The sequence below is a fragment of the Mobula hypostoma genome, chromosome 8 (genome assembly GCF_963921235.1).
Source record: "Mobula hypostoma chromosome 8, sMobHyp1.1, whole genome shotgun sequence".
In the NCBI taxonomy this organism is placed as follows: Eukaryota; Metazoa; Chordata; class Chondrichthyes; order Myliobatiformes; family Myliobatidae; genus Mobula; species Mobula hypostoma.
In genome coordinates this window covers 31,445,239-31,463,775 of record NC_086104.1, presented here as the reverse complement: position 1 = coordinate 31,463,775, position 18,537 = coordinate 31,445,239, and the positions used below count along the sequence as shown (strand labels likewise).

At 41.2% G+C, this 18,537-nt stretch overlaps 1 protein-coding gene across 4 annotated transcripts in view; it reads left to right on the top strand.

The window, feature by feature from the left end:
- The window catches only part of LOC134350445 (tetratricopeptide repeat protein 7A-like), a 265,556-nt gene that overhangs the window by 137,377 nt on the left and 109,642 nt on the right, over window positions 1–18,537 (top strand). For all 4 annotated transcript variants that reach the window (XM_063055643.1, XM_063055644.1, XM_063055642.1 and 1 more), the window contains 2 exons: window positions 792–864; window positions 9,044–9,204. In XM_063055643.1, the coding sequence (XP_062911713.1) occupies window positions 792–864; window positions 9,044–9,204 (234 nt within the window). The remainder of the gene's footprint in view (window positions 1–791; window positions 865–9,043; window positions 9,205–18,537) is intronic.

Sequence of the window (18,537 nt, the reverse complement as noted above, 5' to 3'; positions counted from 1 at the left end):
AACCTTTAAATATTCTGTCATTTTCTGAAAGAGGTTCATTTTCAATTCTTCATCAGTATGTGTGGCGGAAAGGAATAATCTTTTTGTTATGTATGCTATTCTTGGTTCTTTGCCACATACAGATATGTGGCTTTATAAATGGAAATGATCAGATAGACCAGACATTGACATTAACTGTAATATTTAGCTTTGGTGTGCTAAGATTTGCAGAATTTAATTAACATTAAATTCAAAGCATTGCCAACTGATCTATTTTTAAGCAATATTTTTAAATGTCACTATATTCACATAGAGCTATTATGGTTGCAATTAAGTCATCTCAAAATTGTAGCTGTGTAACTAGGTTTTATTACTTCATCACATTAAATAAAGAAAGATTAGGTTTATTGGTTACATGTATATAGAAACATACAGTGAAATGCGTCATTTGTGTCACACACTAGCACAGTCCAGGGATGTGCTGGAGACAGCTCATAAGTGTTGTCATGCTTCCAGTGCCAACATAGCATTCACTCAAATTACTAACCTGTACGTCTTTGGAACGTGGGAGGAGCGTGGCGCACCCACATGGTCACGGGGAGAATGTACAGGACAGCGGTGGGCACTGAACCCTGACAGCTGATGCAGTAAAGCATCACACTGGCTGCTATGCTACCGTGTGGAAATTTCACCTTGATTTATTATTGTTTTCCTCTTGTATTGAATTTTTGAATATTTATTGTGTGGCTTTATTTATTAATCTAATTAATTTATTTTATAATTTATCAAAATCCTATGTACCATCCCCCTAGAGCTCACAGTTTGGATCCTGACGATCATCGGATTGCCCTATACCTATCTTTACAGATGGCATTCAACAGGCAGGTTGGTATTCCAGTTATTATTTGCTGGCCCCATTTGTTCAATTTTTACATTTAAAGCAATGGTATAGCGCAAAGTTTTATGTGCAAGCAATAGTTTAAGCACAGAAACCTGAACCCCGGAAGTGTTTTTTGCATTTCAGTGTGTTCATGAAGCGTTATGTTAAATTATTTTTCTTCATGTACATAGATGGTGACATACTTAGAAGTAGCAATGCTCTGTGGTGGGAGTGTGCTGCTCCTGTCCCCTTAAGAGGTGGCTCAAAGGTCTTATATGTTGCATTGTAACGACTGAGAATCTGCAATACATCAGTAGGAGATGTTGTGCTGAACCTGACATTGCAGGGAAACCCATCAACACCTCTGTGTACTTCGTGTTTGAGTTCTCCTTCGTCATTTAGCTGCAATAAACAATGTTAAGTGGACTCACAAAACTAAACATGACATGGAGTGATTTCAAGGCCGTTGTGTTTCTAATAGAAGTTGGCTACTATTGCCCAGAAAATAAAATAAACCACACAACTTCCCACATCACAAATACAACAGGCACACAAGTCAGTAAGCTGCTCACAGGTGATTCACAGTGGCAGTAAATCTAAACAGAGGAATGACTGCACTGTGGAGTTACTTAGAAGCTTGCAATACTTGCGATAATCTTTCACAAATGTAAAAACAATGTGTTGATAATCGTAATACTCTGAAAATAAAAATGAAAGCTCATCCCTAATTGCTCATGAGTACATGGTGGTGAGCCACCACCCTGAACCACTGCAGTCCGTGAGGTGTGGGTATTCCCAAAACGCTGTTAGGGAGAGAGCTCCGGGATTTTGATCCTGCAACAAATAATTGGTAATAAATTTCCAAGTCAGCATGGTGTGTGGCTTGGCGGGCAACTTCCAGGTGTTGGTGTTCCATGTTTCTGCTGCCCTTGTCCGAGCTGGTGCAGATCTTCGATTTAAGGCGCTTTCAAGGACTCTTTACAACTCATGTTCCCAGTATTAGTTTTATCTGCACAATTTGTCTTCTTTTGCATATACTGTATTTGTCAGTATTTGTCTGTTTATGTACAGTTTTTCATTAAATTCTATTGTACTTTTCCCTGTAAATTCCTGGAAGTAATTGTATCTAATGGTAGCATATGGTAACATATGTACTTTGATAATAAATTAACTTTAAACTTTGAACCTTTGGTACAAACTGCGGTTACTGTTCATTGGTGGTGGAGTGAGTGAATGGCTATGGATCAGAATATGTTGTAAAATTTGTTAACTTCGTAGTAGCAGTACAAGTGCAATACATGATAAAGTAGAAAAATAACTTACTCTTTTATTGTCATTTAGTAATGCATGCATTAAGAAATGATACAATATTCCTCCAGTATGATATCACAGAAACACAAGACAAACCGAGACTGAAAAACTGACAAAAAACACATAATTATAACATATAGTTACAACAGTGCAAAACAATACCGTAATTTGATAAAGAACAGACCACAGGCACGGTAAAAAAAAAGTCTCAAAGTCTCTCGAAAGACCCATCATCTCACACAGACGGTAGAAGGAAGAAAAACTCTCCCTGACATGAACCTCCAGCACCGCAAACTTGCCAGTGCAGCACCCTGGAAGCACCCGACGACAGCCAACTCTTGAGTCCGTCCGTAAACTTCAAGCCTCCGACACCGAGCACCATCTCTGCCGAGCGCTTCGACCCCGGCCCCAGCAACAGGCAATAGGCAAAGCCGAGGATTTGGGGCCTTCCCCTCTGGAGATTCTCGATCACACAGCAGCAGCGGCATTTCAGAAGTTTCTCCAGATGTTCCTCTGTGCTTCTCACGTCTGTCTCCATCAAATCAGGATTGTGCACGGTACCTACTTAACAAATACTGATATCATTTCGGAGCGGCCGCGTGCGCTGCGTCGCGCCACCATCTTCTCCTCCCCTCCTGATTAATTAACTAATTACAATAAGTATATGTACATTAAATAGTTTAATTATAATTGTGCTGAAACAGAAATAATACAAGTGAGGTAGTGTCCAAGGGTTCAATGTCTATTTAGGAATCAGGTGGCAGAGGGAAAGAAGCTATTCCTAAATCATTGAGAGTGTGCCTTCAGGCTTCAGTACCTCCTTCCTTCCCCATGGTTAACAATGAGAAGAGGGCAGGTCCTGGGTGTTGGGGGTCTTTAACAACTGAAGCTGCCTTTTTCAGGCACCGCTTCTTGAAGAGGCTCAGGATACTATGGAGACTAGTACCCTTGATGGAGCTGTCTAATTTTACAACTTTCTGTAGCTTTCTTATATCCTGTGCAGTAGCTCCCCCCCCCACCCCCCATGCCAGACTGTGATGCAGCCAGTTAGAATGTTCTCCACAGTACATCTGTGTAAATTTGTGCATCAATATATTGGGTCCAGGTTAAGTCCTCAGACAAATTGACACCGAGGAATTTGAAACTGCACACTCAATCTGCTTCTGATCCCTCTATGAGGACTGGTGTGTGTTCCCTCATCTTACCATTTCTGAAGTCCACAGTCAGTTCATTGGTCTTTCTGACAATGAGTGCGAAGTTGTTGCTATGAAACCACTCAACTAGCTGGTATATCATGTTCCTGTATGCCCTTTCGTCCCCTTCTGAGATTCTGCCAACAATCAGTAAATTTATGAGCCACACTCATCTATGCAAGTGGAGAGTATTCCATCACATTCCTGACGTGAGCCTTGTAGATGGTAGACCAGTAGGTGATGAATTTGTTACAGGAGAGTTCTGAGCCTTTGATCTGCCCTTGGAGCCACAGAGTGGAACTGGCTGTTCCAGTTCAGTTTCTGGTCAGTGGTGACCCCCACAATGTTACAGTGGGGGATTCAGTGATGGTAACGCCATCTGATGTCGGGATAAAAGCTGAATTTTTTCATGTTAGATATCGTTATTGTTGGGCACTTGTGTGGTGCAAATGTGAGTTAAAACTGGCATGTTGCAAAGGTAATGCTACAGTTGTTATGGGGGATTTCAACATGCAGGTAGACTGGAAGAATCAGGTTGGTACTGGACCCCAAGGGAGTTTGTGGAGTCCCTTCAAGATGGATTCTTACCAGAGCCTACCAGAGAGAAGGCAATTCTGGATTTAGTGTTGTGCAATGAACCAGATTTGATCAGGGACCTCGAGGTGAAGGAGCCATTAGGAGGTAGTGACCATAATATGATAAGTTTTAATCTACAAATTGAGAGGGAGAAGGGAAAAACAGAAGTGTCAATATTACAGTTGAACAAAGGGAACTATGGAGCTATGAGGGAGGAGCTGGCCAAAGTTCAATGGAACAATACCCTAGCAGGGATGACAGTGGAACAGTAATGGCAGGTATTTCTGGGAATAATGCAGAAGGTGCAGGATCAGTTCATTCTAAAGAGGAAGAAGGATCCTAAGGGAGGGAAAGATGCTGAAGTCAATTATAAAAGATAAAATTACGATACATTTGGATAGCAGTAACAGGATAGGTCTGAGTCAGCATGGATTTACAAAGGGAAAGTCGTGCTTGACTAATCTGGAATTTTTTGAGGTTGTAACTATGAAAATGGACAAGGGAGAGCCAGTGGATGTAGTGTGCCTGGACTTTCAGAAAGCCTTTGATAAAGTCCCACATAGGAGATTAGTGGGCAAAATTAGGGTACGTGGTATTGGGGGCAGAGTACTGACATGGATTGAAAATTGGCTGGCTGACAGGAAACAAAGGGTAGTGATTAACATGTCCCTTTCGGAATGGCAGGCGGTGACCAGTGGGGTACCGCAGGGTTCAGTGCTGGGACCGCAGCTGTTTACAATATACATTAATGATTTAGATGAAGGGATTAAAAGTAACATTAGCAAATTTGCCGATGACACAAAGCTAGGTGGCAGTGTGAAATGTGAGGAGGATGTTATGAGAATGCAGGGTGACTTGGACAGGCTGGGTTAGTGGGCGGATGCATGGCAGATGCAGTTTAATGTGAATAAATGTGAGGTTATCCACTCTGGTGGTAAGAACGGGAAGGCAGATTATTATCTAAATGGAGTGAACTTGGGAAAAGGGGAAGTACAACGAGATCTAGGTGTTCTTGTACATCAGTCACTGAAAACAAGCATGCAGGTACAGCAGGCAGTGAAGAAAGCTAATGGCATACTGGCCTTCATAACAAGGGGAATTGAGTATAGGAGCAAAGAGGTCCTTCTGCAGCTGTACAGGGCCCTGGTGAGACCACATCTGGAATATTGTGTGCAGTTTTGGTCTCTAAATTTGAGGAAGAACATTCTTGCTATTGAGGGAGTGCAGCGTAGGTTCACAAGGTTAATTCCCGGGATGGTGGGACTGTCGTATGTTGAAAGATTGGAGCAACTGGGCTTGTATACACTGGAATTTAGAAGGATGAGAGGGGATCTGATTGAAACATATAAGATTATTAAGCGATTGGACATGCTGGAGGTAGGAAGCATGTTCCCGCTGATGGGTGAGTCCAGAACCAGAGGCCACAGTTTAAGAATAATGGGTAGGCCATTTAGAATGAAGTTAAGGAAGAACTTTTTCACCCAGAGAGTGGTGGATATGTGGAATGCTCTGTCCCAGACGGCAGTGGAGGCCAAGTCTCTGGATGCTTTCAAGAAAGAGATGGATAGAGCTCTTAAAGATAGTGGAATCAAAGGTTATGGGGATAAGGCAGGAACTGGATACTGATTGTGGATGATCAGCCATGATCACAGTGAATGGCGGTGCTGACTCAAAGGGCCGAATGGCCTACTCCTGCACCTTTTGTCTATTGTCTATAAATGTTACTTGGCATGGTTATTTTAATTACAGCATTCTCTTTGCTATGTGAAAATACCTTGGAACATCTCCACATGACAAAACCTGTGCAGGTGAACAGATTCAGGTATTTATTTTCCCCATTTTAATTGTTCCTCATGCACTAAAATTTCCATCATGTGAGATGATTAGTGCTCAAAGGCTTCAAGTGCTTCAAGAGGTTGGATGGTGCAATTCACATCCAGCCTCAAAAATAACCTTGATCCCCTTCAATTTGCCTATCACCACCACATATCAACAGCAGATGCTATTGCATTGTGTCTCCATTCTGTTCTCAACCATCTGGATAACAAAAGCACAGAGGTCAGACTACAGCCCGACGTTTAACATAATCATTCCCTCTATAATTATCACCAAGCTCCCCTGCACTTGTGTCTAGATCCTTGACATCTACATTGGCAGGCCTCAGTCAGTATGGAATGGTAACAACATCTCGTCCCCACTGACAGTAAACTCAGGTGCAAGTCAAGGCTGCATCTATAGGCTCTTTACACCCATGACTGTGTGACTAAACACAGCACCAGCCCCTTGACAAAGTCGCCGATGACACAGTTGACATTGGTATTGAATAAATCAGTATGCAGGAGTGAGATGGAGCAGCATATTGAGCAATTCAGCAACAAGCTCTCACCTATCATAAACTAAACAATTAGTCCCTTGGTTTCCTTCAAAAATGGAACTTGGTAGATCATGCTTTTGGATTTGGATTGGCAGTGGAATGATGTTAACATCTTAGGTGATTTGTGCTGGACCCAGCACATAGATGTAATCATGAAGAAGGCTCACCAGTGCCTCTACTTTCTTAGACACTTGAAATTTGGCATGTCACCAAACACTTAACAAACTTCTATGCACTTACTGTAGAAAATATCCTCAGTGGCTGCACAGTGGCCTGGTGTGGCACTTCCAATGCACAGGAATGCAGGAGACCACAGACAGTAGGGAACATCATGGTCTATGATGGCGCAGCCGTTCCCTACTATTGTTGGTATCTACAGGATGTGCTGCCTCAAGAAGGCAGCATCTGTCACTGAGGATTCCCACCATCTGGGCTAGGCCCTCTTGCTGCTCCCATTGGTCTGGAGATAGGGCACAGAAGAGTGCAACATAGGAACAGATCTTTCAGCCTTTGATATCGATATGAAAATGATGCTGAGTTAAACTACATCTTTTCTGCTAGGATATGATCTGCATCCCTCCATTACCTGAATATTCATGTGTACAGAATCTCTGGTCCAATTCAAAAGCCTGAAGGCCCACATGATTAAGTTCAGAAAAGGCTACTTTGCTGCAACCATCAGATTGTTGAACTGACCTGCACAACTCCAGTCCTACCTCAGCAGCAGAATATTATGGCCACCTCTTACACTACCATGGATTTGGTTCAAATAATGATTTTGCACTACTATCTTGTTTTGTGCAGATTTTTTTCTTCATTGTCATATAAGATTTCTGTATAATTTATGTCCTGTGTATTGTCTGAATCGACGTGCCTGTGATACTCCTGCAAGCAAGTTTTTTGTTGTACTTCACTGGACTTGTGTATATGAGAATAAACTCAACGTGGACTTGGAGCCATCACATTAAAGGCTGCTACTGTTCTTACCTTTAGTCATATACAAACAAAGATTACTTGGCAGGATACACTAATGTTACTTGTTGCTGATCATACTCTTCCCTAGCTCAAGATTACAAAGTCCTTTTGTTTCCATTTGAATATTTCCAGCATGTTTTCCATCATGTCCTTCCAGCATTGGGTACTAGCTTCCACGCCAAATGTCATTACCTATATCAGTGATGAGTGACCTGATTCTTATTCTAAATTTGCCTAAGGATTCATTGGGGAAAATTTGCAGTGGGTCCCTGCTGCACAACTTTCTAGTCGATGACTAAAGCTGTTGGTCTGCAGCAGTGCTTCCCAACGTCAGCTAGTGGTAGGGGTCCATGGCATGATAAAGGTTGGAACTCCTGGTCTAGAGGGATTTTTCTTTAATTTCCAGCATTTTCTTCTAATTTGTATATTAGCCAACTTCTCTCCAATGAAGAAATTAGAAACATAAAAACATTTTTAAGTCTTCTAACTTTTTATATTCAAAGTAAGAAGAGCAATCAGGTTCTTCCTGGATTTGAATAACGTTGTGTCCATCACAATGCTGGTTTTAACAAATGTAGTACACCAAAAACACTGAAACAGTTTCTCAAGAACATTAACTGAGGATGTTCGCCAAAGTCAAATTAGTCAGGTCAAGTACAGTATTGTCAAATAGGAAATATTATTCCCAGCAATGTTTTTCATGATCTAACTACCTCTCATCACCTTTCTTGAATGTTTTACTTGCAGTGGGTTCACTGGGATTTGCAACTATGATATGGAAAGATGCCAGATATCTGGAGACAGGCCTGATGGATACATATTTTGGAACAGAACTTTTCTGATTGTGTGCTAGATTTAGACACTATTGCAAGGTTCTTCACAAACCTAAATTAAATAAGATATATCCTCGGGCACCAGATATGATTTTTTTCTCACAGCTTGTAGTGACAATGTTTTATGAAAAGGGCACTATATTCCATCTTCTCTTTCCAACATAATTTCCTTTTTATTCATTCTTTTGATTAATCATTTTATTATTATATCTCTTGTTCTTTTTACTTCTTTTATCTTTTTGTCTGATCTTTGCTTCTTATTTTTTCTTTAAACTTCCATTGCTATTACTGTCATTGATTGACGGATGATTTAAATGCTGCTTTGAAAAAATCTTTCTCTTCTAGGTGATGTTTCTAAAAGAGGTATTGTTAAAGTTGCTGTTTAAATTTCTGAATAGTACTTAGTGAAGTTTAATTGATAATTATGCAATGACTTTCTGTTTAATTGAATCAACTGTTTTGATTGATACATCTTCCTTCCATCTTCTTGTAGCTCCCAACAATTTGCATATGCACACTTAATGCAAGCTTTGAGCAGTTCCTTATTTTTGAGTTAGCTATATTACTAGTGACTATTATTTATGGTGAATTAACAAGCAGTAAATATTTCAATTCACCTTCATCTTCTGCCTTTGTCTCCTCGGTGCTGTAAGTGGCAGCAGACATATTTTTTAATTCCCTTCTTACAGACTAATTTAATTGACTCTCTTTATAGCATTTCTTTCCTGCATTCATCCCTTTGATTGGCTAGTGCCATTTGGAAGAATAAAAAATTAATTTCAAGTGACAGGGAATTAGAGAACAAATTTAGTTCCTGTATTCTAAGGCAGGTTATGACAATCCAGAAGTTAGCTGACCTAGGGCTTCTAAGTGTTGTTGCAGTTTTATTATATACTTCCCCTGTGTTTTGTTTCTTTTGCAGATCTCTGAAGCGATTGAACTGTTACAAATAGCCCTTAAACTCAGGAATGATGACATGCATTCTCTCCATTTACTGGCACTTCTGTTTTCTGCTCAAAAACACTATCAACAGTCTTTGGAGGTTATTAACATGGCAATCAACGAATATCCTGAAAACTTCAGGTATTGTTAAAGTATTCATATCTGAGGACTTATTCCCATTATCTGTGATTGATACCTTCCCATTTGTCAATGGTAGTTAGGAACTTGTAGAAGGAGCTTCTGTTGCCTTAATTAGTACCAAAATGGATTTCATTCTGAAGGTAATAATTTATAGAACATGTATGAGTTGTACAAAACATAGCATATGATAAGAATGGTAGTTCATGGGAAAGTGAGCTTACAGTTTTCAGAAATTTCGAATGTGTACAGAGTAAATGTAATTTAAATATTTGACTTCTTGAATTTTATAATTTTCAATGTAACTGATCTCACCAATTATAACTGTTTTCTCTGGAGCAGTGGAGACTGAGGGGAGATCTGATAGAGGTTTACAAGATGATGAGAGGCATGGATAGAGTGGACAGAGAGTATTTGCTTCCCAGGTTTGAAATGTCTCATACCAGAGGGCATGCATCGAAGGTGAGAGGGGGTGGGTTCAAGGAGACTGTGAGGGGTAAGTTTTTTTTACTCAGAGGGTGGTGGATGCCTGGAATGCACTGCCTGTATGGTGGTAGAAGCAAATACAGAGATGTTTGGAAAGGCACATGGATGTAAGGAGAGATATGGGCATGGTGTAGGTAGGATGGATTAATGTTTTGGGTGTTTTTGAATTGCTTTTTAGCTGGTTCAGCACAACATTGTGGGCCGAATGGCCTGTTCCTGTGTTGAGGTCTTCTATGTACTCATACTGACTAAGTTTTGGAAATTAATTATTCTAGCATCAAGCTAGGTGTTACTTTTGAGTAAAAATAAGCATGCTATAAACATTGTTGCTATAAAATGAACGTTGTGGGTAGAATCTCAGGCGGCAACGAGAGTACGTGCAGGAGTGAGATACGCCAACTAGTGGAATGGTGCCACAACAACAACTTAGCACTCAACGTCAGTAAGATGAAAGAGCTGATAGTGGACTTCAGGAAGGGTAAGACGAAGGAGAACATACCTATCCTCATAGAGGGATCAGAAGTGGAGAGAGTGAGCAGCTTCAAGTTCCTGTGTGTCAAGATCTCTGAGGAGCTATCCTGGTCCCAACATATCAATGTAGTTATAGAGAAGGCAAGACAGCGGCTATACTTTATTAGGATTTTGAAGAGATTTGGCATGTCAACAAATGCGCTCAAAAACTTCTATAGTTGTTCTGTGGAGAGCATTCTGACAGGTAGCATCACTGTCTGGTATGGAGGGGCTACTGCACAGGACCGAAAGAAGCTGCAGATGATTGTAAATCTAGTCAGCTCCATCCTTGGCACTAGCCTACAAAGTACCCAGGACATCTGGTGGGACATTGATAGGATGCAAAAGTGGGCTGAGAAGTGGCAGATGGAGTTCAACCCAGATACGTGTGAGGTGGTTCATTTTGGTAGGTCAAATAGGATGGCAGAATATAGTATTAATGGTAAGACTCTTGGCAGTGTGGAGGATCAGAGGGATCTTGGGATCTGAGTCCATAGGACACTCAAAGCTGTGCAGGTTGACTCTGTGGTTAAGAAAGCATACCATGTATTAGCGTCATCAATCGTGGGATTGAGTTTAGGAGCCAAGAGGTATTGTTGCTGTATAGGACCTTGGTCAGACCCCACTTGAGTACTGTGCTCAGTTCTGGTAGCCTCACTATAGAAAGGATGTGGAAACCATAGAACGGGTACAGAAGAAATTTACAAGGATGTTGCCTTGATTGGGGAACATGCCTTATGAGAATAGGTTGAGTGAACTCGTCCTTTTTTCCTTGGAGTGACGGAGGATGAGAGGTGACCTGATAGTGGTGTATAAGATGATGAGAGGCATTGATCGTGTGGATAGTCAGAGGCTTTTTCCAGGGCTGAAATAGCTAGCACAAGAGGGCACAACTTGGAAGCAGGTACAGAGGGGATGTCAGGGGTAAGTTTTTCGTTAGAAAGTAGTGAGTGCATGGATTGGGCTACCGGCGACGGTGGTGGTGGCGATTATGATAGGGTCTTTTAAGGGACTCCTGGACAGGTTCACGGAGCTCAGAAAGATAGAGGGCTACGGGTAACCCTAGGTAATTTCTAAGGTAGAGACATGTTTGGCACAGCTCTGTGGGCCGAAGGGCCTGTATTGTGCTGTAGGTTTTCTGTGTTTCTATCTTCAGGGAGTGGTGTCTCAGAAAGACAGCGTCCATTATTAAAGACCTCCAGCACCCAGGGCATGCCCTTTTCTCACTGTTACCATCAGGTAGGAGATACAGAAGCTTAAAGGCACACACTCAGTGATTCAGGAACAGCTTCTTCCCCTCTGCCATCCGATTCCTAAATGGACATTGAAGCTTTGAACACTACCTCACTTTTTTTTAATATACAGTATTTCTGTTTTTGCACTTTAAAAATATCTATTCAATATACTTAATTGATTTACTTGTTTATTTATTATTATGTTTTATTTTATTTATTATTATTTGTTTTTATGTCTGCTTGATTATGCATTGCTTTGAACTGCTGCTGCTAAGTTAACAAATTTCATGTCACATGACGGTGATAATAAACCTGATTCTAATTCTGATATAAATATTGCAGTCAAATTTAGAAAAGGAACATGTACAAGTCTGTGTATCTGTTCCTTTAGAGATCTACACAGAGCACAATAGATCACATAAGAAAAGAGCTGGTAACTCATGGTAATGAGGACATTGGTTGTTTGCATTATCTATTGTTAGTAATGTACATTTATCATTCACCTGCAATGAGAAAGCAAACAAGGTACATCTTTTTTGGAATCCATTAGGAAAACAACATTATATTTCTCTTCCAAACTTTTCAATCCTTAAAATGGCAAACTATATTTCATTCTTACCTACATTCTCTCATTGATCTTTGCAGGCCTCTGCTCCTAGCTTATAACTTAGCGTAAGCAATCTGAATGCCATTGACTTGCTTAAGGAATGTAAAACACCACAGGGTAAAATTGTTTAAATTTTTCTTAATTAGCCACTTCTAAGTTGCTGATCCATTACTGACATTGCCATTCACTCTGCATCTTTAATGAGAAGCTGGTTTCTGCTGCTGACATGCACAGCTTGATGAAGGCTTTAAATTTAGAAGCTGTTATCAAAATCATCTTATAAACTTGAAGAACTATTACAGTACTTTATAAATTTTGGGGATGTAGATCATTTTCGTGAGGCCTTTGGCTTGAACCATTGGGTTATGCAGCTGCTGATTTTTTGGGAATTTTAAGTTTCCAGAATGTTAGCAACAATTCATGAACTATTCTTTCAGTAACTATCATCATATTGGCTCCTAGATCGATTGGATTAATACCGTGCTTTATCTTTGACTGCGTTATACCTATTAGAAAATGCTGAAGTTCTCTCTGACGTAATATTAGCTGCTCCACTTATCTAATTTTGGAATGTGAGTCACATTTATTGTTTCTCCTGTTTTTATTTCCCTTTGAAGAGGGTAGCAAATATCCTTAGTGGCAGTAAGTATTTTGACCCTGTCTGATGAAGGGATGTCATATATGTCCAGTTGAGAAGAGTTTTATCGTTGGAGTCTGATGGGATATGATCCCTGCCCCAGAAAGAAATCATTCAGTTGTTACCATAGAGGAACAGACATATGCACCTTAAGTTTGTCCTTGCTTGTCAGTCCTATTCTTCTGCTGTTTAGTTGTACCTGTGGCACTGAGAACTGACGTAGCAGAGGAATTTCACAGCAGTCAGGTCTCTGACTCTGTGGCTCAGAAGGGAACGGGAGAGAAGGGGCACACTGTGGTGACAGAGGATTTGTTAGTTAGGGGAACAGAGAGGAGGTTCTGTGAATGAGAACAAGACTCCCAGATGGTATGTTGCCTCCCAGGTGCCAGGGTCCAAGACATCTCAGATGGACTCCTTGGCATTCTTAAGTGGGAGGGTGAGCAGTGATTGTGGTCCATATAGGTACTAATGACATAGATAGGAAGAGGGACAAGGTTCTGCAAAATGAGTTTGGGCAGTTAGGTGCCCGGTTAAAGGGTGGAACCTCCAGGGTTGTGATTTCAGGATTGCGACCCATGCCATGTACTAGTGAGGCCAGAAATAGGAAGATCATACAGTTTTAACACGTGTCTAAGGAGTTGGTGTAGAAGGAAGGGCTTCAGATTTTTAGATCTTTGTGCTGTCTTCTAGGGAAGGTGGGACCTGTACAGAAGACGAGGTTGCACCTAAACTGGAGGGGGACTAATATACTAGCGGGAAGGTTTGCTAGTACTGCACGGGGTGGGGGGCTGCAGGGTGCAGGGGAATGGGAAGCAGAGATAGTGGAGTGGTTGTGAAGACAGATGTTAAAATCTTGAAGTCGGGAGATGAAATAGCGAGCATGGTGGGACTAATGTACTGAGTTGTGTATATTTTAATACAAGAAGTATTGTAGGAAAGCAAGAGGAGCTCATGGCATGAATCAACACTTGGAATTATGATATTGTAGCCATTAGTGAGACTTGGTTGCAGGAGGGGCAGGACTGGCAGCTCAATATTCCCGGGGTTCCATTGTTAGAAGTGATGAAGTGGGAAGGATTAGAGGGGGAGGGAAGGCGTTACAAATCAGGGAAATTGTAATGGCACTGCTTAGTCATGACGGATTGGAGAACTCGTCCAGTGAGACTTTATGGTGGTATAACCACTTTAATGGGGCTACATTACAGACTACTCAACAGACTGCAGGATTTAGAGGAACAAATTTGTGGGAGATTACAGAGTTTTGCAAGAAACATAAGGTTGTGATAGTAGGTGATTTTAACTTTCGACATATTGACTGGGATTCCCATACTGTACAAAGACTCAATGGGATAGAGTTTCTTAAATGTGTTCAGATAAGTTTCTGTAATCAGTACGTAGAAGTCCCAGCTAGAAAGTTTACAATACTTGATCTGTTATTAGGGAATGAGACAGGGCAGGTGACAGAAGTTTGTGTAGGGGAACACTTTCCGTCTAGTGATCATAATGCCATTAGTTTCAAGGATGGGTCTGGTCCTCAGGTTGAGATTCTAAATTGAAGAAAGGCCAATTTTGATGGTATCAGAGAGGATCTAGCAAGTATGGATTAGGATAGGCTGTTTTCTAGTAAAACTGTACTTAGTAAGTGGCAGGTCTTCAAAAGTGAAATCTTGAGAGTACAGAGTTTGTATGTGTCTCTGATAAAAGGCAAGGACAGCAGGTTTAGGGAACCTTGATTTTCAGGAGATATTGAGGTTCTGGTTAACAAAAAAAAGAAAGTATATAGCAGGAACAAATGAGGTACTTGAGGAGCATAAGAAATGCAAGAAAATACTTAAGAAAGAAATCAGGAGGGCTAAAAGAAGGCATGAGGTGGCTCTAACAAACAAGGTGAAGGAGGATCCTAAGGGTTCGTACAGATATGTTAAGAGCAAAAGGTTTACAAGGATAAAATTAGTCCTTTGAAAGATCAGAGTGACAGTCTGTGCATGGAGCCAAAAAAAATGAGGGAGATCTTAATTTCTTTTTGCATCTTTATTGACTCAGGAGACAGACACAGAATCTATAGAAGTGAAGTGAGGCAAAGCACCATAAACTTCATGGAGTCTGTACAGATTACAGAGGAGGAGGTGATTACTGCCCTGAGGCAAATCAGAGTGGATAAATCCCCCAGGGTCAGACAAGGTGTTCCCTCAGACCATGTGGGAGGCAAGTGCAGAAATTGCTGAGGCCCTAGCAGAGATACTTAAGACATCCTTAGCAACAGGGGAGGTACCAGAGGATTGGAGGATAGCCAGTGTTGTTCTGCTGTTTAAAAAGGGCTTCAAACATAAACCAGGAAATTATAGGCCAGAGAGCCCGACATCAGTAGTGGAAAAGTTATTGGAAGGTATTCTGTGTGTCTGGATATATAAATATTTGGATAGACATGGACTAATTAGGGACATTCAGCATGGCTTTGTGTGTAGAAGGTCATGTCTAACCAATTGAGGAAGTTTCCAGGAAGGTTGACAAAGACAAGGAGTGAACATTTGACAAGCTCCTGCGTGGGAGGTTGGTCAAGATGGTTCAGTTGCTTGGCATTCAAGATTAGGTAGTAAATTGGATTAGATATTGGCTTTGTGAAAGAAGCCAGAGAGTGGTAGTAGCTGGTTGCCTCTCTGACTGGAGAAGTGTGACTACTGGAGTGCAGCAGGGATTGGTGCTGAGTCCTATGTTGCTTGTCATCTATATCAGGGGTCCCCAACCTTTTTTGCGCTGTGGACCGGTTTAATATTGACAATATTCTTGCGGACCAGTCGATCCGGGCGGTGGGGGGGGTGGGTGGTAGGTGGGTAGGGTTGCCAACGGAGAAGAGTAGCAGTCAAATACGTTGTGTTTACCCCGAGAAAGACTACCATGACCATGAAGCCTTGCGTGGGCACTTGTGTGCGCATGTGTGTACGTGCTGATTTTTTTCTACAAATCATTTTTGGCGATTCTTTTCTGGGGGGTGGGGTGTTTATCACGACCGGAATATTGGTGATAAGTGGCTAATACCCTCAATTTCGTTTCTAAAAGGGTTTATCTAACGAATTTAATATTAAACACACAGCGCATATTTTCCTCGCATGAATATAGTGATAAGTCAATTATCAGGGGAGGACAGGGGAGCTTGAAGTAAGTATTGAACGAACTTCCAGTAGAAGTGGTAGGGGCAGGTTCGATATTATCATTTAAAGAAAAATTGGATAGGTATATGGACAGGAAAGGAATGGAGGGTTATGGGCTGAGTGCAGGTCGGTGGGACTAGGTGAGAGTAGCGTTCGGCACGGACTAGAAGGACAGAGATGGCCTGTTTCCGTGCTGTAATTGTTATATGGTTATATGGTTATATAAGTCACTTATAAGTCAATAGCATTATAACATCTTAAGTAATGTTTGGATGTTAAACACACAGCACATATTTTCCCCATATGAACATAGAAAATCATTGCAACACACCAATATTGCTGAATCAGTGGGAGCCCTGGGCTTGTTTTCCTGCAACAAGACGGTCCTATCGAGGGGTGATGGGAGACAGCGATACTCGAACAGGGTTCCTTATGTCCAGTCTATTCTGCAATTTAGTTTTTGTTGCATTCATTGCAGAGATATGTTGGAAATGGAAGCAACGTTTTCAGTGCTTTCGTGGCTACTTCAGAATATTCAACCTTGACTTTGATTCGGAATGCCGGCGGAGATTTTATGTCAATGTACTTTTCAGCCTGCCGTCATTTGCAAGCTCGAGGAGTTGATCTCCTTCCCGCGCTGACATGGATGATGTGCGGGTAATGACCTCGTGTGCGTTCAAGCTCAACAGTGGCCGTGACAGGGAATGAGGAAAGGTGCAGCTGACTCATATCACCAAATCATATCATTTCCTCGCGGCCCGGTAGCACATGCTTTGCGGCCTGGTGGTTGGGGACCGCTGATCTATATCTATGACCTGGATGATAATGTCGTTAACTGGATCAGCAAATTTGCGGATGACACCAAGATTGGGGGTGTCATGGACAGTGAGGAAGACTATCAAAGCTTGCAGTGGAATCTGGACCGGCTGGAAAAATGGGATCTGGACAAAGGGATCTGGGAATACAGGTCCATAATTCATTGAAAGTGGCATCACAGGTAGAAAGGATTAGAACGAAAGCTTTTGGCACAATGGCCTTTATAGATCAAAGTATTGAGTGCAGGAGGTGGGATGTTATGTTGAAGTTGTCTTGGATGTTGGTGAGGGCTAATTTGGAGTATTATGTGCAATTTTGATCACCTACAAATGAGAGAGGTAAATAAATTTGAAAGATTACAGAGAAAATTTACAAGAATGCTGCCGGGACTGGAGAACCTGAGTTATAAGGAAAGATGGAATAGGTTGGGATTTCATTCTCTAGAACGTAGAAGATTATGGGGAGATTTGATAGAGGCATAGAAAATTATGAGGGGTATAGACAGGATAAATGCAAGCAGGCTGTTTTCCACTGAAGTTGGATGAGACTACAACTAGAGTTCATGGTTCATGGTGAAGGGTGAAAAGTTGAAGAGAAGTTTAGATAGGCACATGGATGGGAGGGTTATGGTCTGGTGCAGGTTGATGGGACTAGGCAGTTTAAATTGTTAGGGCCTGATTCTGTGCTATTGTTTTCTATGACTCTAATTCTTATTTCCTTATGTGCCAATCCAGTTCTCATTAGGAAGCCTGATTGACTTTGTTTTTACCAATGTTACCAACAATTAGTTCCAAATCATCATTACTGTCCATTTGTTTTATTATTCAGTGTATAGTAAGGCCAGAATTTTATATTTGCTGGTTGTTGGAATTAACTACTAATGGATATGATCTTCCATTTCCTGTCAAAACTATCATGATATTGCATGCAGTGGATAACCAACAGGGGAGCTTGTAATTCTCTGTGGTAGACCGTGTGGCATTGCTGAGAGCTATTGAAATACAACTGTAGTGTATCATCAAGTTTCTGTAGCACCACCATGTCATGTTGATCTTCCATTCAGGCAACCTCTCACCCCTTTCTAGCTAACAAAATCAACATGTCCTGTTGTGTGTTGTTTCTTTCCCCACCTTGTGGCGCACTGTGCGGCAACTTTGCCGTTTCTTTAGCATTTTGTCTTTTTTTTTTAAACGAGGCCGAGTTACTAGCTCAATATTCAGCCTAGCCCCGATGGAAGGCGTGCATGGAGCCAGCCTGATTTGAACCCGGGACCACTTACCTCGAAGTCTAGTGAGGATGACACTATACCACAAATATGCCCTGTTGTTTCGATGTTATTAGCCTCATTAATCCATGTAGTAACAACATCCACATTCTAGCTTCACTTTGAATCAAGCCATTATTTTCTGAATTTCCCCAGGAAATGTGTCCCTGGGCCCAACTTCTTGTACCATACTTCAGTGCTTCAGTGGAGACATTACTACACCTACTCTACTAAGTCTTATCATAATCTTAAAGGCAGCTCCTTGTAAACTCTGTCTTCTGTTTTCTGTTGAAGAAATATCTCCAGTCTAGGTGATCTTTCCAAAGAATTTAATCCTTAGGTTTTGGTATGATCTTTCTCTTGTTCCTCTAAAATCTTTTCATAGTGTGAATTGAGAACAGTTGACATTTAATCCAAGGTTTTGTACAAGTTCAACATAACTTCTCTGCATTTTGCTTTTGTTCTATTTTCTTTTGAACTATGCTTAAGCAATACTTTACAATACTTGGCCTTTTTTTAAAACCTACGTCACCCCTGGGTAATTGTATCTCAGATCACTCTGTTCCTCCACCAAACTTGGACACTTCCGAGGGTTATTTTTGCCTCCTCATCCTACGTACCAACATGCATCG